Source organism: Girardinichthys multiradiatus, chromosome Y (genome assembly GCF_021462225.1).
Source record: "Girardinichthys multiradiatus isolate DD_20200921_A chromosome Y, DD_fGirMul_XY1, whole genome shotgun sequence".
NCBI lineage: Eukaryota > Metazoa > Chordata > Actinopteri > Cyprinodontiformes > Goodeidae > Girardinichthys > Girardinichthys multiradiatus.
In genome coordinates, this window is record NC_061818.1 from 13,121,486 (window position 1) to 13,143,743 (window position 22,258).

At 43.2% G+C, this 22,258-nt stretch overlaps 3 protein-coding genes and 1 long non-coding RNA gene across 4 annotated transcripts; 2 read left to right on the top strand and 2 right to left on the bottom strand.

Annotated features, from left to right (window-relative positions):
• Positions 1-711: 711 nt before the first annotated feature.
• On the top strand, positions 712-4,146 carry LOC124864311. The gene is made up of 2 exons (XR_007037289.1): positions 712-880; positions 3,847-4,146. It is a non-coding gene; the product is annotated as an uncharacterized LOC124864311 (long non-coding RNA).
• A 4-nt stretch (positions 4,147-4,150) lies between these two features.
• LOC124864309 (heme oxygenase-like) lies at positions 4,151-6,177 on the bottom strand. The gene is made up of 6 exons (XM_047359042.1): positions 6,067-6,177; positions 5,933-5,982; positions 5,707-5,818; positions 5,396-5,611; positions 4,756-5,028; positions 4,151-4,574 (listed from the first exon to the last, which is right to left on the bottom strand). Exons 2-6 carry the CDS (start codon positions 5,980-5,982, stop codon positions 4,413-4,415), a joined length of 813 nt encoding a protein of 270 aa, XP_047214998.1. The 5' UTR covers positions 6,067-6,177; the 3' UTR covers positions 4,151-4,412.
• A 5,150-nt stretch (positions 6,178-11,327) lies between these two features.
• Positions 11,328-12,927, top strand: LOC124864310 (heme oxygenase-like). Its single transcript, XM_047359043.1, has 4 exons — positions 11,328-11,363; positions 11,533-11,681; positions 12,049-12,321; positions 12,503-12,927. Exons 1-4 carry the CDS (start codon positions 11,339-11,341, stop codon positions 12,662-12,664), a joined length of 609 nt encoding a protein of 202 aa, XP_047214999.1. The 5' UTR covers positions 11,328-11,338; the 3' UTR covers positions 12,665-12,927.
• A 2,147-nt stretch (positions 12,928-15,074) lies between these two features.
• On the bottom strand, positions 15,075-22,120 carry LOC124864307 (DNA replication licensing factor mcm5-like). Its single transcript, XM_047359040.1, has 16 exons — positions 21,758-22,120; positions 20,682-20,808; positions 20,021-20,149; positions 19,593-19,765; positions 19,350-19,505; positions 19,099-19,271; positions 18,381-18,552; positions 18,186-18,297; positions 17,960-18,103; positions 17,811-17,876; positions 17,554-17,730; positions 16,540-16,652; positions 16,326-16,454; positions 16,098-16,240; positions 15,894-16,021; positions 15,075-15,335 (listed from the first exon to the last, which is right to left on the bottom strand). Exons 1-16 carry the CDS (start codon positions 21,928-21,930, stop codon positions 15,234-15,236), a joined length of 2,217 nt encoding a protein of 738 aa, XP_047214996.1. The 5' UTR covers positions 21,931-22,120; the 3' UTR covers positions 15,075-15,233.
• Between the last annotated feature and the right edge of the window lie 138 nt (positions 22,121-22,258).

Consider the following 22,258-nt stretch of genomic DNA (forward strand, 5'->3'; position numbering starts at 1 on the left):
TTTGTTTTCTGAAATGTAAAATGTTTTCTGAAATGTAAAAATGTTTTCTGAAATGTAAATTTGTTTTCTGAAATGTAAAATGTTTTCTGAAATGTAAATTTGTTTTCTGAAATGTAAATTTGTTTTATGAAATGTAAATTTGTTTTCTGAAATGTAAAATGTTTTCTGAAATGTAAATTTGTTTTCTGAAATGTAAAATGTTTTCTGAAATGTAAATTTGTTTTCTGAAATGTAAAATGTTTTCTGAAATGTAAAAGTGTTTTCTGAAATGTAAAAATGTTTTCTGAAATGTAAATTTGTTTTCTGAAATGTAAAAGTGTTTTGCACCCCCCGGCCACCGTAGTATAGGACTCGATGACAGGTTCATACAACAAATCATAACAGCTTATCAAGGCAACATGGTTCAACAACTCAAGGAAACATTATGTGACATTTACAGGGCAAATCTGCCCCGACACTGAATAGCAACTGGACCCACCATACTGTTTGCCTAAGGCCAGTCAGTACAGGACAAAAATCCATGAAAATGTAAAAGACTTCTCCAGTATTTTATTGGGCGTATCTAAAATGTTGATGGAAACAATTGCAGTTATTTTTTTATTCCAGCCTGTTTATTACGTTGTATTCGGGTCTCTTTAAGTGGATTTGAAACATGACTCGGCTCCTGTGTCTCCTATGTTATTTCTCTGATCACGCCCCTTTATGCAGGCAGCTCTCCATTGGTTTTCATAACCCGGGGGGAAGTGGGCTGCGTGGTGGAGATTTACAGAAGGCTGCACCCTCAACGCGATTTAAAATGCCTGATGAGAACAAATATGCTGCCATTTCAATATATCTGAAGCCCCAGATGTGGCGGGAGAGTCACCGACTCATGTAGAAGGTAACATTTCCATCTTTGACATATATGAAGCGATAACACCGTCCTCACATCTGGCTCCCGCCGCGGCAGCAGCCTCCGCATCCCCAGCAGGGTGACATAACATCGGCCAGGCAGTTCATGGAGAGCCGAGGGATCCTTGTCCACAGAAAGCTGCAGTTTACCGCGGTTTCATAAGTTCTTTCTCGCTAAAGTGCAGCGCTGGCTTTTTATCAATCTTTACGGGAACAAATGTTTTCTCTGGTTTGGAACTGAATGTAGCCTAAATATGTATAGCTATGGACGGTGTTAATCCAAAGCCCCAATTATGATCCAAAAACATGTAGACTGCGGATAAAGAGCAGTAATTGTGGCCCACAGAAGGTAATTAGGTAAACGATTTGCTGAATAGACATGTTAAACCATATTGTTTGAATAGCACCATCTGATAATTACCTGCATACAGAGTCGGCCCAAGACATAAGCAAATCCAGCAGCTGCTTAAGGGAAACCAGCCCCCACACCAGCAGGTGGCTCCCAAGAGCATTAAAATGATCCCAGAAGACAGAGCTACAAATGTAAGAGTAACAGAACCAAGATCGCTCATACAAGAGGAGTATTCTGTTCAATAACCATGCCAGGAATACCTTCTGGGCTCTAGAAGCATGGGACAGTTTCTATAAACATTCAAAAAAAATATATCTTAACATTTTATACATGATAAATCTTGTTGTCATAAGTATTATCAGCATATACAGGTCCTTCTCAAAATATTAGCATATTGTGATAAAGTTCATTATTTTCCATAATGTAATGATGAAAATTTAACATTCATATATTTTAGATTCATTGCACACTAACTGAAATATTTCAGGTCTTTTATTGTCTTAATACGGATGATTTTGGCATACAGCTCATGAAAACCCAAAATTCCTATCTCACAAAATTAGCATATTTCATCCGACCAATAAAAGAAAAGTGTTTTTAATACAAAAAACGTCAACCTTCAAATAATCATGTACAGTTATGCACTCAATACTTGGTCGGGAATCCTTTTGCAGAAATGACTGCTTCAATGCGGCGTAGCATGGAGGCAATCAGCCTGTGGCACTGCTGAGGTCTTATGGAGGCCCAGGATGCTTCGATAGCGGCCTTTAGCTCATCCAGAGTGTTGGGTCTTGAGTCTCTCAACGTTCTCTTCACAATATCCCACAGATTCTCTATGGGGTTCAGCTCAGGAGAGTTGGCAGGCCAATTGAGCACAGTGATACCATGGTCAGTAAACCATTTACCAGTGGTTTTGGCACTGTGAGCAGGTGCCAGGTCGTGCTGAAAAATGAAATCTTCATCTCCATAAAGCTTTTCAGCAGATGGAAGCATGAAGTGCTCCAAAATCTCCTGATAGCTAGCTGCATTGACCCTGCCCTTGATAAAACACAGTGGACCAACACCAGCAGCTGACAGGGCACCCCAGACCATCACTGACTGTGGGTTCTTGACACTGGACTTCAGGCATTTTGGCATTTCCTTCTCCCCAGTCTTCCTCCAGACTCTGGCACCTTGATTTCCGAATGACATGCAGAATTTGCTTTCATCCAAAAAAAGTACTTTGGACCACTGAGCAACAGTCCAATGCTGCTTCTCTGTAGCTCAGGTCAGGCGCTTCTGCCGCTGTTTCTGGTTCAAAAGTGGCTTGACCTGGGGAATGCGGCACCTGTAGCCCATTTCCTGCACACGCCTGTGCACGGTGGCTCTGGATGTTTCTACTCCAGACTCAGTCCACTGCTTCCGCAGGTCCCCCAAGGTCTGGAATCGGCCCTTCTCCACAATCTTCCTTTGGAAAACAGTCTGTCCATTCTTTGTGCCCTCGTGTCCTCCCTGATCATCTCCATCATCTCTGTCCCTCTTTCTTTTCTGACCCCTTCCTGCTGGCTCACTGTCTTCCTTCTCCATCTGGTTGCCCACCGCTCCGCTTGGCCCTGGAGTGTCCTCAGGGATGGAGGTATTTAGGACAGGAGCTGTTGTGGAAGACCTCTGACCCAACACCTCATCCATAAGGACAAACCAGGGCCAAGTAGCAGCAGTGGGCTTTTCACTGATTCCCTCTCCTGACCCTGGATACTTACAATCCTAAAGTTAGATTGAATAAAAAAAGAGTTGACTAAACAGAGAAACCAACAAGACTTTTAGAAATATTTTTTTATTTGTGTGTGACATGAGAACTTCTGAACATACTTTAAATTCTTTTCTTTTTTCAAATTGTCCCACATTGTTTTGTCCTGCAAAGGGGGTGACCTTCCCCTGTTGGTCCATCTTCTCCAGAATTGTCCTAAACCGAAAGAAGTATGTTAATCACTGGATGGATATTTATGAAAGTTAGAAAGATAGGAGTTATTGAAACTGGACAGAAACTGACTGCAAAGAATGTTGTTATTGTACCTCCAAGCCACGGTGGCTGAGTTTTTAGCTCCAGTAAAAAGGTGGTGGTTCTCACCCATGAGCTTAATAAACTGGCCCGTCTGCGGCTTTGTAGCTAAACAAAATATGAAAATACCAAAAAAAAAGTCTTACCCATGATTGGGGTTTTGAGTGATGAACCAGGCTGGGAGTTTTAAAGGCCTCAGGAATCTTTTGCAGGTGTTTAGAGTTAACTCGTTGATTCAGATGATTAGGTTCATAGCTCGTTCAGAGACCCTTTTAATGATATGCTAATTTTGTGAGATAGGAATTTTGGGTTTTCATGAGCTGTATGCCAAAATCATCCGTATTAAGACAATAAAAGACCTGAAATATTTCAGTTAGTGTGCAATGAATCTAAAATATATGAATGTTAAATTTTCATCATGACATTATGGAAAATAATGAACTTTATCACAATATGCTAATATTTTGAGAAGGACCTGTACTGTCATTTTCAATAAATTAGAATAGTATTTTAAAAAGTAACTCACTTCATATTATATACAGTGTTTCTTTTTTTACTTTTACAGAATTAAAAGCCTGAAGCCGGTCCAGGTCAAAGGAGGAGATGGATTGAGCCAATTACAGAACAAAACATGTTAGAGACTTGATAACAGCGTGATAATTCAACTTCCAGCAGGACAACAACCCTAAACACCCAGCTTTAGCCACAGTGGGCTTGTTTAGATATAAAACTCCATTCTGTCTGACTGAAAATGGGCTACGTTGCAAAGAAGTCTCTAGATGTGTGAAGCTGGTTGGAACATGCCCCACATGACTTAAAGCTGTGCAAACGGGGTTCTCCAAAGCATTGAATAAATACAAGAGCACACCTCATTTTTCAGATTTTTATTTTAAACTAATTTCAAAATCATGCATCATTGTCCTTCCATTTCACAATTATATACTATTGTGTAAAATCCATTAGAGTTTGTGTTTACAAGAAGACAAACTGAAACAGATTCTTTGCAAAGCATTGTACACGACAAGCTCCAAGTTACAGTTCTGCTGCATAGATCAAATTTAAATTCAATCTTGATTTCATATTTAGCATGTAAAGTGCTCCACGTGCATGTTGAGTATAAAAGCCACATTTCTACAGTGCATACATTCCAGCTCCTATAGTTGCCAGGGCAACACACAGTCCTATGGTGAATTGCAGGATGGGTGACACTGGGACCCTGGTAGCTGCCAAGCTCCTTTTTGATATGTCCGTTTCTGTTGTGATGCTCAGCATTTTCTGTAAGTCATCAAAAACCTAATAGGAAAAAAAGCATGTTGGATAAACTCAGCAAGTTGCAAAATGCTTGCTCTGCATACAGAGGGTTTCAGTTCCTGCTTCTGCCAAATCTAAAGTAACGTGGAGGAGTTTATTAAGCTGTCACCGGTCAGTGACCTCTAACTCTAACTGGGAACCTGCTTGATCCCTGTCTCCTCACCCGGATGTTCAGCTCAAACGCTGCCACGGCCTCCTCCAGAACGACCGCCTTCTCCTCCTCGGTCAGCTCCACGCTGTTCATCCGGCTCCTGTACAGCTGCTTGAAACGGTTGGGGCTGCTCACGCCGGGGAAGGAGAAGAACGACAGCCCCTCTTTGCTGCTCAACCCCAGAGATTTCTGAGTGATTTTTCCCAATACTTGTCCGCCTGACAGATCGCCGAGGTAGCGGGTGTAGGCGTGGGCAACGAGTAGCTCAGGGTTGTCTTTGCCAATCTAAAAAAGGAGCCAAAGGGAATGCTTTTAAATTCAGCTTAGGTAGTGGAAATCTGTTGGTCCCTGAATACATTAGGGATTTTTTGACATGTGCAATGTGGTTCTTTACCCAGGGCAGCACAGTCTAGAGAGCAAAACAAAGGAAAAATTGCAGTTTTGATTAGCTAGTGGCAGTAGCATCCAGTCAGTGTGTAAGCATTGTAAGCACCTCACTAATGATGCAGAGGTTGGTATCTGTTTTAAAAAAGAACATTTATGTCCTTTATTCTGTTTGTAAAAATAAATGGGGGGTGGGGGCTTAGGAGAGGACCACCCAGGTTGCTATTCAAGCAAGAACCGCCACTGACTGCAGAACATTTTTACCCACCTTTCTCAGTCTCTGTTCATATCTGTGTGTGGCTGCAGGGACAATCACTCTCTTCTTCCAGTCCTGGCCAAAGAAATACTCCAGATCTCTTTCCAGAGATTCCAAGCGGGAAAGTTCCTGAGGGAAGTAAATAGGCGCCACAGCTGGATGAGAGGAATTTCTGTCCAGCTCTTCTTCTAGAGCTTTGTAGATCTCATAAAGGGAGCACAGCAGGACCTATCGGGGGACATTAGAGGAATATACAACTTTTAGGATGATGTGGAAAACAAAAAGCAGCAGAGAGAGCTGATCTTCAAATGTGATCATCTTACCTTGTATTGTGGCAGAGTAATCTGTCCCTTCTGGTAACTGAGCATCAGCTCTGTATTTTCAGCTCTGATATGGTTTTCCTTAGTGGCGGCTTTGATTTGCTCGGATAAGTCGCTAAAGACAGGCGGCAAACAAAGATTACAATTATCCATCTTCTTTTTCACTAAATGCTGGAAAAACGACCTTTATTAAATCATTTCATTGAACAATTAAGACAATGGGTTATACCGGCCAGCTTCACCCGAGTCATCTTTCCTTGCACTCTTCAAGGTCTCCATCTGTGTAGGTAACACTGAACTCTTTATGTTGCTTGTTAAAAGCGCCTTTAAAGCAACAATAGTCAATGAAACAGATGGACTTACATTCAGTAATCTGCAGTCCTCAGTTCTTTCCCTAAGCAGAAGTTGTCTCTTCTTTGCGATGGCTCTACTGTAGCCTCTTACACCTCTCACACTTTTTATACCATCCTGATGTTGTAGCTGCTGAGTCAAACGGTAAGTGTGACCGCTGCGTCATGTTTCTAAACCAGCAGCAGCTCCACATGACAAAGCAGATGTGAACCCAAAGTGGCAAAAATGGTAAACCATGATAAGGCAAAACTCAAAAGAGAGAAGTTTGGAGTTACTTATATTGCTCAAATGTACGAAGGTGCTTCTGTAGAGTAGTTTTCCAGGGACGAGGTTGAATTATTTCTGGTTTTATATAATTTTATGCTTTCACAGCTTTGATTTCAAAGGTTTTTATTCACTTTTTTTAATTCACTTTTAAGTCTACTTTTTCTTGTTTTAAATAAGTACAGCAACTAAAATATCACAATGTTCCTCATTCATTGTTCCATTTTGGTGCCCTTTTTTTTTACACCCATAGGTAACCCTAACCCTAGTTACCAGTTACAAATCATACATACAAAACATAAACAAACACTGACATTGCTTAGAAAAAGTATTCACACAGCTTGAACGTTTTCATGTCACAACCACACACCCTAATGTATTTAATTGTGATTTTAGGTGACAGACTAACACAATGTAGTGCATAATTAGGAAGTCAAAGGATATTTTGTTTTAAGCATTTTTCATGACTTAAAATCTTAAAAAAGTGTGACATCCATTTGCATTCAGCTTCTTTGCTCTGATACCTAAATACAAAAATGGCAGGAATTTATACATTGTTGAAAGAAAGGCAGAAGAAGTCCCTTATAGCCAAAAAGTTATTACGTGACACACCAAACGTGATGGGGCTTGGGTTGAATAAGACCTTTTTGGCCTGCGTGCAGAAAACTATGCCAGAAAAACAATGTACATCAGCTTTGGGTGGCTGTGGCTCAGGTGGTAGGAGTTCATCCTGTAACCAGTGGGTTGCTAGTTTGAAGCCCCGCTCAGTCGTTGTGTCCTTGGGCAAGACACTTCAGCTGACTTGTCTGCCGATGGTGTTCAGAGGGCTCGGTGGCGCTTGTGTTTTGTAGCATCACTTCTGTCAGGGCAGCTGTGGCAACAATGTAGCTTACCGCTGTCAGAGTGTGAATGGGTGGATGACCATTGTAGTGTAAAGTTCTTTGGGGTATCTGGGGACTCGATAAAGTGCTATACAAGTGTAGGCCATTTATCAGTTTTACCATTACATCACCCACACATTGAAACATGCTGTGGCAGCATCTTGCTGTGGATATTCCTTTCCTCTGCAGAGACAGGGAAGCTGGTCCAAATTGATAGGAAGTTGGATTGAACTTCGACCCTTGAAGAAAACCTGTTAGAGACTTAATGTTTATGTTTAGTAGCAAAGATGGTAAAGCTCAGAAAATAAATTTTTCCACCACAAGACTCCCATTCTTCGGACTTTGGTGTTTTTTTGAGAACCAACATGCTTTTCCAGCAGTTTTGGGATCTAAGCGTGCCTCGTCAACAGCATTTTTCCTTCCTTGTTACACAACTTGGTAGAAAAGTGAAGTAGGAAAATAGCAAGCTTGATGACCTGCCCACATTTCTTCTGTCGTTACAGATGTTTCTTTTAATACAAAAAGAGAGCATCCAAACAATACAGTTAAAACGGGAAAGGAAAATACGCCACCATACTTATTTCTATCATGTCCAGTTTTGACCCGCCCATTGTGATGAAGTAAAAGAAGAAAGGGATTCAGAAAAATGGGTTAGTTATAAGCATAATCACCATAGCGATATTCAGCAACAGTATTGTCATTAAATTTTCTTATTATTGTGCTCAAGGCATATTAAAGTAGCCCAGGTTATATGGGGTTCCAAATGTGACAAAAATGTTTAGGGTGTATTCACACTTGCCACTTTTGGTCCGCTTTAAACAGACCAGAGTTCGTTTCCCCCCTTGGTCCGGACCTTTTGTGCAGGTGTGAATACACTCAAGCGAACCCTGGTCCAAACCAAACAACTGGACCCGAGACTCACTTTTTGAGGTGGTCTTGGGCCGCTTCCAAACGGACTCTGGTGCGTTTCGCTTATGGTCTGAATACAAACCGACCCCGATCCGAACCAACTACAAAAACGTACGTCTCTTTGGACATAAAAAGCCACCGTAGCCGCTAGCAAAGGTGTGTGTTGTAAGCTAATCATACCTGATAAATGTGTGTTGCTTAGCATCGCTACTGGCTTGTTGTGGGACACGTAGAGAACGGAACGGGGTTCCAAAATAAAAAAATTTAACGTCTCAAAATCTGTGTTGAATGAGCTGCTCTTCAGCCTCACAATAATGTTGCAAATGTAATGACGCCATAAATATGCCGAACAGAGGTGCTGCACGCAGCACGTCTACAGTTGTTTTCCTAAATGTCCAGGTCTGCGCTCTGTCCCGCCCCCGTCATTTCTGTCCAATGGGAACAATGATCGTCACCTGCGTGGCTTTGTTTACAAGTAATAGTTCACTTGCAAAAAGTACAATGTAAAAAAAACTGCACCAAATGAAAAAAATAATGTTTGCTTTAGGTCCGGACCAAACAAGTGGACCAAAGGACTTTCCTGGTGTGAATACACCCTTAGATATGTTCATATGTACACTGTACATGTCCCGTGATTAAACATTTGTCTACATATATGTAAGTTTTGACTGCTTCTGCTGTAATAAAAGTATTTTTGATTTGATGTGTCAAACAAACCAGACGTAAAATTCAACATGGTCAGTTCTATTTTAGTCTATGCTGCTGTAGTCCTGAAATGTTGACCTGATGGGCTGTTTGACCATGTCGCCTGACTTAGGAGTCACTTGATGTCATTTTCTTGTGTTGTGTTGAGGACATTGAATTTTTAAAACAGTTGTCATTGTTTACAGAAGGAGCTTTATAACTTTTTAAGAACTTTTAGAAGTCCTCCTTTATTCTATTACTGCTCAGGACAAATCTAATCAAGGTCACTCTTCTTCTTGCTCTGTTCACACGGTTTATCACTACAGCCCTCTAATGGTGACTTCACTTTTATTATGTTCACTTATCACTGCAATTAGGGTTGTAATGACACAACCTAACAGCAAATGGAGATACAGTGGGGAGAACAAGTATTTGATACACTGCCAGTTTTGCAGGTTTCCCCACTTGCAAAGCATGTGGAAGTAATTCATTTTTATCGTATACACTTCAACTGTGAGTGACGGAACCTAAAACAAAAATCCAGAAAATCCCATTGTGATTTGGAAATTTGACCAAAAATTAAAGACTTCTACATGCTTTGCAAGTGGGAAAACCTGCAAAACAGCAGTCTATCAAATACTTGTTATCCCCACTGTACAGGTCCTTCTCAAAATATTAGCATATTGTTATAAAGTTCATTATTTTCCATAATGTAATGATGAAAATTTAACATTCATATATTTTAGATTCATTGCACACTAACTGAAATATTTCAGGTCTTTTATTGTCTTAATACGGATGATTTTGGCATACAGCTCATGAAAACCCAAAATTCCTATCTCACAAAATTAGCATATTTCATCCGACCAATAAAAAGAAAAGTGTTTTTAATACAAAAAACGTCAACCTTCAAATAATCATGTACAGTTATGCACTCAATACTTGGTTGGGAATCCTTTGGCAGAAATGACTGCTTCAATGCGGCGTGGCATGGAGGCAATCAGCCTGTGGCAATGCTGAGGTCTTATGGAGGCCCAGGATGCTTCAATAGCGGCCTTTAGCTCATCCAGAGTGTTGGGTCTTGAGTCTCTCAACGTTCTCTTCACAATATCCCACAGATTCTCTATGGGGTTCAGGTCAGGAGAGTTGGCAGGCCAATTGAGCACAGTGATACCATGGTCAGTAAACCATTCACCAGTGGTTTTGGCACTGTGAGCAGGTGCCAGGTCGTGCTGAAAAATTAAATCTTCATCTCCATAAAGCTTTTCAGCAGATGGAAGCATGAAGTGCTGACACGGCACCCCAGACCATCACTGACTGTGGGAACTTGAAACTGGACTTCTGGCATTTCCTTCTCCCCAGTCTTCCTCCAGACTCTGGCACCTTGATTTCCGAATGACATGCAGAATTTGCTTTCATCCGAAAAAAGTACTTTGGACCACTGAGCAACAGTCCAGTGCTGCTTCTCTGTAGCCCAGGTCAGGCGCTTCTGCCGCTGTTTCTGGTTCAAAAGTGGCTTGACCTGGGGAATGCGGCACCTGTAGCCCATTTCCTACACACACCTGTGCACGGTGGCTCTGGATGTTTCTACTCCAGACTCAGTCCACTGCTTCCGCAGGTCCCCCAAGGTCTGGAATCGGCCCTTCTCCACAATCTTCCTCAGGGTCCGGTCACCTCTTCTCGTTGTGCAGCATTTTCTGCCACACTTTTTCCTTCCCACAGACTTCCCACTGAGGTGCCTTGATACAGCACTCTGGGAACAGCCTATTCATTCAGAAATTTCTTTCTGTGTCTTACCCTCTTGCTTGAGGGTGTCAATAGTGGCCTTCTGGACAGCAGTCAGGTCGGCAGTCTTACCCATGATTGGGATTTTGAGTGATGAACCAGGCTGGGAGTTTTAAAGGCCTCAGGAATCTTTTGCAGGTGTTTAGAGTTAACTCGTTGATTCAGATGATTAGGTTCATAGCTCGTTTAGAGACCCTTTTAATGATATGCTAATTTTATGAGATAGGAAATTTGGGTTTTCATGAGCTGTATGCCAATAATCATCCGTATTAAGACAATAAAAGACCTGAAATATTTCAGTTAGTGTGCAATGAATCTAAAATATATGAATGTTAAATTTTCATCATGACATTATGGAAAATAATGAACTTTATCACAATATGCTAATATTTTGAGAAGGACCTGTATAGTACGGTGGCCGGGGGGTGCAAAACACTTTTACAAGTACCGAAACAAATTTACATTTCAGAAAACAATTTTACATTTCAGAAAATCAACCGGAAAGGGAATGTACCAACGCCGAGGCTGACCCGGAAGTCAGCCTCAGGGCTGCATCCTTCGAAGGCCGTATTCGTTGGCCGATTACGTTACAGCGCGGCGACGAAGGCTGTCCCAATTCATGAATAATTCCGAGCAAATGCTGCCGACAAATGTGTCCTTATTTTGCCCGATTTGAAGGATGGGTCGTGAGTATCCTTCGCGGCCCATCATTTCCCATCATTCATTGCGGGTCGAAGCGGATTGGTCAAGCAGGGGAAGCCATGGCGGACCATAGCAACAAAAGCTGTGAGTAAATTGTGGAAAATTACACTTTCTGTGACACAAATTAACTTCTACAATGTTTTTAGTGTGGGAATATAACTATGTAGACGTTAAATATCTGCTTGATTTATCTAGACATCGCTTAATTTCAAATGTGCTCCAACGTGTTTGGAGTTTTCCGTTCCCGGCGTAGTAACCGGCTCGCCTCGCCAGCCCTTCCCTCAGAAACTTTCCCGCTTGGAATCTCTGGAAAGAGATCTGGAGTATTTCTTTGGCCAGGACTGGAAGAAGAGAGTGATTGTCCCTGCAGCCACACACAGATATGAACAGAGACTGAGAAAGGTGGGTAAAAATGTTCTGCAGTCAGTGGCGGTTCTTGCTTGAATAGCAACCTGGGTGGTCCTCTCCTAAGCCCCCACCCCCCATTTATTTTTACAAACAGAATAAAGGACATCAATGTTTTTTTTTTAAACAGATACCAACCTCTGCATCATTAGTGAGGTGCTTACAATGCTTACACACTGACTGGATGCTACTGCCACTAGCTAATCAAAACTGCAATTTTTCCTTTGTTTTGCTCTCTAGACTGTGCTGCCCTGGGTAAAGAACCACATTGCACATGTCAAAAAATCCCTAATGTATTCAGGGACCAACAGATTTCCACTACCTAAGCTGAATTTAAAAGCATTCCCTTTGGCTCCTTTTTTAGATTGGCAAAGACAACCCTGAGCTACTCGTTGCCCACGCCTACACCCGCTACCTCGGCGATCTGTCAGGCGGACAAGTATTGGGAAAAATCACTCAGAAATCTCTGGGGTTGAGCAGCAAAGAGGGGCTGTCGTTCTTCTCCTTCCCCGGCGTGAGCAGCCCCAACCGTTTCAAGCAGCTGTACAGGAGCCGGATGAACAGCGTGGAGCTGACCGAGGAGGAGAAGGCGGTCGTTCTGGAGGAGGCCGTGGCAGCGTTTGAGCTGAACATCCGGGTGAGGAGACAGGGATCAAGCAGGTTCCCAGTTAGAGTTAGAGGTCACTGACCGGTGACAGCTTAATAAACTCCTCCACGTCACTTTAGATTTGGCAGAAGCAGGAACTGAAACCCTCTGTATGCAGAGCAAGCATTTTGCAACTTGCTGAGTTTATCCAACATGCTTTTTTTCCTATTAGGTTTTTGATGACTTACAGAAAATGCTGAGCATCACAACAGAAACGGACATATCAAAAAGGAGCTTGGCAGCTACCAGGGTCCCAGTGTCACCCATCCTGCAATTCACCATAGGACTGTGTGTTGCCCTGGCAACTATAGGAGCTGGAATGTATGCACTGTAGAAATGTGGCTTTTATACTCAACATGCACGTGGAGCACTTTACATGCTAAATATGAAATCAAGATTGAATTTAAATTTGATCTATGCAGCAGAACTGTAACTTGGAGCTTGTCATGTACAATGCTTTGCAAAGAGTCTGTTTCAGTTTGTCTTCTTGTAAACACAAACTCTAATGGATTTTACACAATAGTATATAATTGTGAAATGGAAGGACAATGATGCATGATTTTGAAATTAGTTTAAAATAAAAAATCTGAAAAATGAGGTGTGCTCTTGTATTTATTCAATGCTTTGGAGAACCCCGTTTGCACAGCTTTAAGTCATGTGGGGCATGTTCCAACCAGCTTCACACATCTAGAGACTTCTTTGCAACGTAGCCCATTTTCAGTCAGACAGAATGGAGTTTTATATCTAAACAAGCCCACTGTGGCTAAAGCTGGGTGTTTAGGGTTGTTGTCCTGCTGGAAGTTGAATTATCACACTGTTATCAAGTCTCTAACATGTTTTGTTCTGTAATTGGCTCAATCCATCTCCTCCTTTGACCTGGACCGGCTTCAGGCTTTTAATTCTGTAAAAGTAAAAAAAGAAACACTGTGTAGGGAAATCTTGAGTCCTGTGTTTCATGATCTTTGCAATCACGTCTCCCAACACCTGTTGTTGTTTTTTCCCCCTAAATCCAATTATTCTAAAACTGTTGGTTACTTTAGACCAGTAACTTTAACGTCAGTTTTAATGAAAATATTTGAAAGTTTAATCACATGTGAGATTTTAAAGCAGACTGGGCATCTTTTAGATAGAAGAGCAGTGGATCCAACCCTCACTATGCTAAACTTGGATTCTAATGGGACACATGCCAAGCTTTTATTTGCGTTTTTTCCTCAACTTTTAACACAATTCAACCGCATATTTTAATCAAAAGGCTCCACGCACAGTTTAAGCAATAATTTGCTGGGGTGGATTCTGGATTCGCACTCCGCTGCAAAACGAGTTTGACGCAGCGGGGGTGAGAATCAGCTCCCCTAAGCGGAGCAATGGTTCTCAACTGGAAAAGGGTGGCTTGCCCTCTCCATGTTGGAGGGGAGTTCCTGTCTCAGTTGGAAAGGTCTTGTGCAGAATTGAGGGGAGAATGGAGCGGGAGATTAACGGACATCAGTGTGGCCACCACAGTAATGCGGACACTGTACCGGTTCGATGTGGTAAAGCTGTCAAATTTACAGGTCGGTCTACGTGCCTACCCTATGGGCACGAACATTCATGACTGAAAGAACAAGATCCCAGATAAAAGCGGCTGAAATGAGCTTCCTCCACAGGGTAGCCAGCACTCGAACCTTAGAGATAGTTTGAGGAGCTCCAAGTAGAATGGCTGCTTCGTCACATCGAGACGAGTCAGCTGAGGAGACTCGGACTTCTGTTCCATAGGAGGCAGTGTTCAAAAAGTCACATTAGCGGGCCTTCTCCTTGAGGAAACCGTGGCATTTTAATATTGTCCAAACCATATTTAACTTTTATTATCCTTTTTATCAAATCAGTTTTATCCCTTTTCTTGGTGTGACCGTTTGGTCAGAGAAGAGTTCCCCTCAACTAGACTGATTGGAGAGTACCAACAGTCAGTCACATTTGATTTATCAGGTCTAAAATATTTCTGCTTTATAAAGATTTTCTCATATATTTATTTTGAAGTCTTGCTATGCTTTTCTGTGTTCTACTTTGATTTGACTCATGGAGCTTAGAGCACTTTGAGAACTGAATGGTTCTGCATGTGTAACGATTTTAAATGAATGTTTTGAACCACTGCAAAACAAATCTACCTATGGGTGGATTGTGTGGCGTTAGTTTTCTGCCCCTCAGTGTTTTAAATGTTCCTTCTTCTACATGCTGCTCCCCACCCCCACCACATGGCTGGAGGCAAATTGCAAACTGGATTTCTTGAGGCCTTTTTCCACTAGGCTGTCAAGTCCAGATGTGTGGAGAACATGACTAACAGTTATATTCTCCCACCTGAGCTATGATGTCTGCAGCTCCTCCATAGCTCTTTGAGCCATGCTCTCCTTAGCTGGCCATATTTTCATTTTCAGGTGACGGGTTGAACACAAATGGACTTGATATGTTAACCAGGTGACTTCTGAAGGCAATTAATTGCATTTCATTTAAGGGTATTAAAGTAAAAGGGGCTGAATTCAAATCCATGCCATGTTTCAGATTTTTTTTGTAAAAAAGAAGTACTGCATCATTTTCCCACCACAGCACAGTAATGGACTACTCTATTTTGGTCTAGCACATGAAACCCAATTACATTCAGTGACATTTCTGGCTTATTATGAAAATATGAATACAATTCAAGGCCTATTTATATGTTCACAGGGCACTTTATGCAGACTTCATGATAATCAAGCAATCTGTGCAGCCAGAACTTGTGTATACAATTCAGTTTTTATTGTTTAAACAGCATCTGCACCTGAACAGCGATGTTATTTTCAGAATCCATCCTCAAATATCCAGCAACCAGAACAACACAGACCAAAAGCTATTTACATAAACGACATAATGTGTGGCTGAGAGCACACTTTCCTCTACTTGACCCTGTAGAGGACCTTCCTCTGCATGCGGTGCTGCAGCTCCCCCCTCCTCAACATCAGGTGGAGAACCTTGTAGATGGCGTGCTCTGGATACTTCTGTAGAAGCGGGAGAAAAGAGTGGAGTGATGAGGATTTGCTCTCAATATTAAAAAGCAAAACACATTCATTGTGGTTTGCATATAGGAACAGTCAGATGTCACTGACGTGGGGAACAAGAACAGCCCCGGTAAAGGTTTTATTGCCTAACAAGTCCAAATTCATCAGTGACAATTGTTAGAGCGCCTGCTTTCAATACTCTGAACAGTACCATGCTTGTTTTATGATGGAAGGAGAAGTTTCTTTTCTCCTAGCATCACTCCAAAACAACCTGTTAGCAGGTAAATAGCCTCTAATCGTTGCCATGGAGACCCTGAGACGTTGCTGCAGCTTTTGCAAAACAACAAGATATAAAGTATGACATAAAACCAATTATTTCTTAGCATTAGATTTTCTCCCCTTACTGAAAGACTAATTTAAAGTTGGAGTTTGACGTTATTCCAGAGAGAGACTATACTGCTGCAATAAAATAAGATATTTAAGTGCTTTTTACAGGACTTTACCGATGGCGGGCAATAAATGACGTTGACACATGCAGTGTCTTAGACTCAAACCGACCTGCTTGGTGAAGTCCTGCACGATGCTGTGCTCGGACACCTGGGAGCCGATGGCAAAACGTCTCTTGAGCTGCTTCTCAATGCGGGAGATCATTTCCTGGTCTTCCTGAGAGGTAAATCCCTCCACTCCTAATTAACAGCGAGAAACTGTCAAGCTTAGCAAAAAACAGCCAAATGCTGTGAAAGTAAAACTCCATAACCCTACCGGAGAGGCTGCCAGACAGCGCAGCGTCCAGCGTGGACACCTGGAAGAGTCTGAGGGCCTCGTCCACCTCCTCTTCTCCAGCCACAGCCTGCAGCTTCATCTTAGCCAGAGATTCTGCGATACGGACGATGGCCTCCAGCTGCCTGTTAATAAAACGGGAGATATTACCAAATCATATCAAATATAGAGTAAAAACACAGAAAGAGCAATACTGGAAAGGAGATATACCTGATGGTGATGGGGATGGAGGGCCGCTTGTCCGTCTCCCTCTCGTGCTCCCTCGCGCCGCTCCTCATCACCACATATCTGTTTTTCAGCTTCTCAGCAGCGGCCGCCGACAGCCGAGGGCCGCATTTACTGTGGGCAAACATCCACACAAACACTTTACATCTGAGCCCATGACTGGGGGCCGTTACTCAGACATGTTGTGGGGCGCACTCACGTTCTGCCGTAGGCGATGTACTTCTTGAAAGTGGCCAGAGGAATCTCGCCCTCTACACCTTCGGTCTGCGTCTGAGCGCTCAGGTGGACGTTCATGACGTGGCGAGCCAGAGTCTGCAATCAAGGGCGGTTCTGATGTCAGACTAACATTTTTGGAAAACTGATGGCAGCTAAACCCTCCCCTCAGCATGATGCTGCTGCCAACATGCTTGACAGTTTTTGGGTTTAAAAGACTCCCCTCAACTCCTCTAAACATTGTTCTTGTCACTGTGGCCCAAGAGTTCCACCTTTGCCTTCTCTGATCAGAACATTTCTCTCCAGAAGATATCTGGCTGGTCCATGTAAGAAACAACAATTCAGTCAAGCTTGGGGCTTCACTCCAGGTTGGCACCCTCTTAGTTAATGCAGATGTTGAACAGGTTTTAATGTGGACAGGGAGAGTGGTGCTCCAGTATCTTCAGGTGTTTGATATGCATGAACCCTGGTGGTTCCTGGATTGTTTCCTGGAAGTTCTGACCAGTTTTCTTTCGTTTAACAGTGACAGGTTGGGTCAGATGGTTGACAAGTTGGAACATTACGGGGTGTTCCAACAGAACAATGATCATAAACACATCAAAACTGGTGCTGGAATGGATGAAGCAGGCTAATATTAGGCTTCTGGAATGACGCCAAGCCTATGGAAAAGCTACGGACTAGGCTCTTAAAGACGGGTCTGTTCCAGGAAACCAGATAATTTAAATGTGACAAGTTGTCACATATCCAGCCCAATGATGTCAGAAACATCTGCATGCGGTTGAGTTGCAACTTGATGAGATACACTTATCCAGATGTACCAGAACCAGATTCCTGTTTTTAAACATCACTGAAGTTGTTTAATAATCACCAAACCACGATTAGGCAAGGAAGAGGTGAAACATGAATAAAAACCTAGAATAATATCACGTTAATGTTGATAACGGGTGGATGTGAACTTGTGACCAGCACTGTGAAGCAGGAACCCTCCAGCACTCCTCACCATGTCTCTCTGCTGGTCATGGTGGTCCTTGATGATGAAAATCATATCGAAACGAGACAGGATGGTGGGCATGAAGTCGATGTTGTCCTCTCCCTTCGCGTCGTCCCAGCGGCCAAACACGGAGTTGGCGGCGGCGAGCACGGAGCAGCGCGAGTTCAGGGTGGTTGTGATGCCCGCCTGGGAGATGCAAAAATGTCAGGTTACCATGGTAACCACCCCAATAGCTTTTGTTTTTAACTCCCCTTTCTTATAAATACCTTAGCGATGGAGATGGTCTGCTGCTCCATGGCCTCATGGATCGCCACTCTGTCGTCTTCTCTCATCTGGGCAACAAAAACACAGATTTCACTTAGCTTCTGGAGCAAAATAAGAAACGCACCACTCCAGCCACTTGGTTCCATCTTACCTTGTCAAACTCATCAATGCAAACAACTCCACCATCTGCCAGGACCATGGCTCCTCCCTCCATGATGAATCCACGGGTGGTTGGATCCCTCAGCACCGAGGCAGTCAGCCCAGCAGCACTGCTGCCTTTACCTGATGTATAAACCTGTAGGCCACAGACGAATGACTGAGTATTACATCACTTAATGTTAATGATTCTACTGCAGCTCTGCAGAAAGATTAAGTACCCCGATTGGCGCACATCTCTCCACGAACTTCAGCAACTGAGACTTGGCTGTTCCAGGATCTCCGAGCATCAGCAAATTGATGTCGCCCCTACGAGTCAGACCGTCCGGCAGCCTAAAGGACACACATCACAATGGTAACCAAACACGTAAATCTGGACCCTGTGGCTAGAGCGAGGACAGAAACTGGCTTCCCACCTCTTTCTCGAACCTCCGAACAGCAGACAGGTGATGGCCTTCTTCAGGTCGTCGCTGCCGTAGATGGAAGGAGCCAAGGAGCTCGCCAGAGAGTTGTAGATTTTAGGCGAAGCAGCGAGCGCTCGGAGCTCCTCTTCCTCCTGAGGAGACACCGATCCAGTGGCACCACGACCTGGAACACACAGAACGAGGAAGGAAAAAAATTAAACATGACTAGAAAGATGTGGTATGCCTCCATGTGAGCAGATGAATGCATAAACTCATCCAAAGCATTTTAAAACCCTCTAACTTTAACTTTTCGGTAAATTATAACCATAAGTGTATTTTATTGGGATTTAATGTGAGACGAACACAAAGTAGCACAAAATTCTAAAGTGAAAAGAGAATGATGCAACTTTTTAAATACAATTTCTACAATGCTTTGCAAAGTGTATGCATTTGTAGTAAGCCCAATTTACAGCAATACCCCTTAGCAGCAACTCAGTCAGGGCAGGGATAAGGTTATGAGGATGATTAAACTATATTTATGATAGAAAATATGATCCTGAGCTCTTAACACTCCAGGTATCTATCATGGAAGGAGAGATTTCTTGCTATCATCTATCATCTTGTCTTTATAAAACCGTCTTTTCTTGTCCTGCCCCTTAGACAACTATGCCCTTCTGTGTTTTCGTCTATCACATTAAAAACCCGTAAAGAAAGAAGGTGGTGCACTTGCCTGCTCCCTCTGTATCCACCTGAATGCCGACCACTCGCAGGTAGGATGAGCGAATCCCTACGCCGATACCCTTCTCTTTGCCTGCTTTGGACTTCGCAGCTGCCACCTTTTTGATCGAGTAGATCCCCACGATGGTCACCCTGTTGCCGGGCACCACACGGTCACACAGATACCTGGGAGAAGAGGGGGTTGAACCTGTGTTAGCAGAAAACCCCACCGTGGATTTACCTGCTTCAAAGAGCCCCTCCTACCTGTCACAGTAAAGCTGGAGGTGACGGGGCATCTCTCCATGGGGCACAGCGTCCGGGGACTCCTGCAGGCGGAGCGTCTGGAAGTCCACGCAAATGCAGCGGTCCGGGATGATGAAGTAGGGGTCCATGGGACACTTCACCCTAGCGGCATTCTCGCTAAGCGGCAAAAGTTCCAACAGGTCAGAGTTGCCATTGTTTACTAAAACCTGGCTGGAGGAGTTGACCCCTCTCGCTCACACTCACCTGTTGCACTTGCGTGGCAGAGCATATCCCTGCAGGCCCGGAGGGAGGGGGATGTTGTTGAGGACATTGCGGCAGCCGCGACACTGCAGGCACACCTTGGTGGCTTTCGCCTTGACTGCTGTGGCCGAGATGATGATGCCGTGCACCTTCACCAGACGAGACACCTGCTCCGACTGATACAGGAGTAAAGTCCTCATTAAAACGACTGATGTCACGGTTGTAATGCAGCTCTTAGTGACATAGTTGCTAAAACAGAGAACTTATAAATAGCAAGTCATAATTACAAAAAATCTCTACACTGTGAATTGTGCAAACTCGACACATTTGATATTTGCTTTAACTTTTGAATCTTGTGAGAATCCAGAACATTTAGATTTTTTTTTTTTAAATCAAGCTAAAGATCATTTTCTCAGACGAAAAGCAGGTACCTTGAGGCTGCGAATGGAAGCATGATGGGCGTCACTCTTCAGCATGACCTGGATGTCCTGCACGGTCTCCTCGCCCACGGGCCGGGGACGGGTCACCTCATCGGCTACTTCTTTAGCAGCTTCTTCCAGCTGCAATTTAAAAATCGGTTAATGATAGAGGAAGGAAATCATTGTGATAGAAAACAAAAAGAGAACTAGAAAACTGTCGAAGCCGTCTCTGCTTCCCCGGGTCCGTTGATTTGGGTACAGGTTTCAAAAGAGTGAAATAAACACAAAGTACAATCAGCTTATGTTCGCCTCTGCAGAGTGAGAGAAAGGCGCTCCAGTGAAAACCTTTGAGCCCGACTCTACTGTCCTCTGTTTTCCAGCTAGTTTTATTCAGTCTTAAGGGTGTGTTCAACATATACATATATCATGTCACTCATGTATATAGCATAACATTTCCTTAGGCCCAAATAAGGAGTGCTTCTGGTTACTTTCTTCTGGCAAACTCATCTTCCCATCTCTTTCATCCTCCATCTATTTACGACCTTGCCCTCTCTCTACTCTTTCTCCCTTGTCATTCACTAATTTATGACGTTGCACTTTCTATGCCTCTCACTCCCCTATATCTGCACCTTCCAGTTACACACATAGATAGTTTATATTCTACAGAACTCACCAAGGGAAGGTTCTCAGTGGGCAGCTTGTAGAGGCAGTCCGACAAGTCTTCATCGAAGCTGGCAAGGTCCTCCATCTCCACCTCCACGCAGTACTCCCCCAAGGTGTAATGCCGCTTCAGCTCATCTCTGATTTAAATAAGTTACATGAGAAATGAATATAACACTTATTATTTCTGTTTCAAAGCAGGGTTTCTATCTGGGTTCATCACGACCCTTCCATTGCAGCTCTCCCTGTACGTTTAGAGTCTTTGTCATGAAGGAGAATGAACCTCTGCCTCTGGTTTTTTCAGCCTCCAACAGGTTTTCTACCAATATTGCCCTGTTTTTTTGCTCCATCCATCCATCCATCATCCCATTAACTCGTGTTCCTGCTGAAGCAATAAATCCCCACGGCATGATGCTGCCATCGCCATGCGGTAACAGTGGGAATGGTCAATGAGATGTTCAAAGCTTGGGTTTATAATATAGCCCTACTTTAAAACTTTAGATTTCTACTCTATTTAGTGTGTTCTAATTTAAGGGTACGACAGTAAAGGGGACTCAATACAAGTGCACACCATACTTTTTATAAATTTTATAAACTTTTTATAAATATTTGCAAAAGGCTAGCTCCATCCTTCTCCCCATAAACTGACCACTTCCCCTCCCCATTCTAAAGAAAAGCATTCCCACAGCATGATACTGCCACCACCACGTTTCACTGTAGGGATGATGTGTTCAGGGCAATGTGTAGCGTTAGTTGTTCACAGGGTTCTGCATGTAGACCAGAAAGTTGCAGTTCATCTAACATGGCCCCATGCTGTGTCCCTTACCTTACCTTACATGGCTCCTAGCACATTTTAAACAGGACTTCTTAAAGAGATCTTTTAAAAACAACTTTCTTATCGCTACACCTTCATGAAGTCCTGATTTATGGACTGCACAATTATTCTGAAAAACTAGCCACTGCTGAAGTGGATCAACAACAGATTGAAAACACGACGCAATATATATATATATATATATATATATTTTGTTTTTTTGTTACACGAACCGGTATTTCTCCCTCTCTGTATACTACATCGACGTTACTTACCTGTATTTATATGTAAAACCGGTGCGGTCGGTTCCCACTCGGAACTGGCGCAGAAACTCTCGGAACCTTTTCTTGATCTGGATGCGCTTCTGTCCGCCTTCGTCCCCGCCGGGAGCATCTCCACCTCCGAAGCTGTCGCTGTAGTACACTCCGGGGTCGTCAAAGCCAGACATAATGCAGGGAGCTGGATGGACGCAGCGGCGCGAATAAAAATCCGGAGAGAAGAAGGTAGCTTTCCTTTGACAAAGAAAAACCGAGGCGTCTAACTACCGGTGACAAAGCTGCACAGATGGTACGTTTCGCGGGAAAAACACTGGGTAATTTCCTGTCTGCTTTCCCGCGAACGTCCTTCGCTGACGTACTTCTGCTGTCTGCTGATTGGTGAAACCAAACATCGGCTCCTTCTATTGGTGAAAAAAGCTTACAGGTAGGCGCGTCATAAGGAGGGAGGTAGGGCTTAACAGAAGGATGGCGCGAAAAAGACAACGTGGGGAGGGGCTA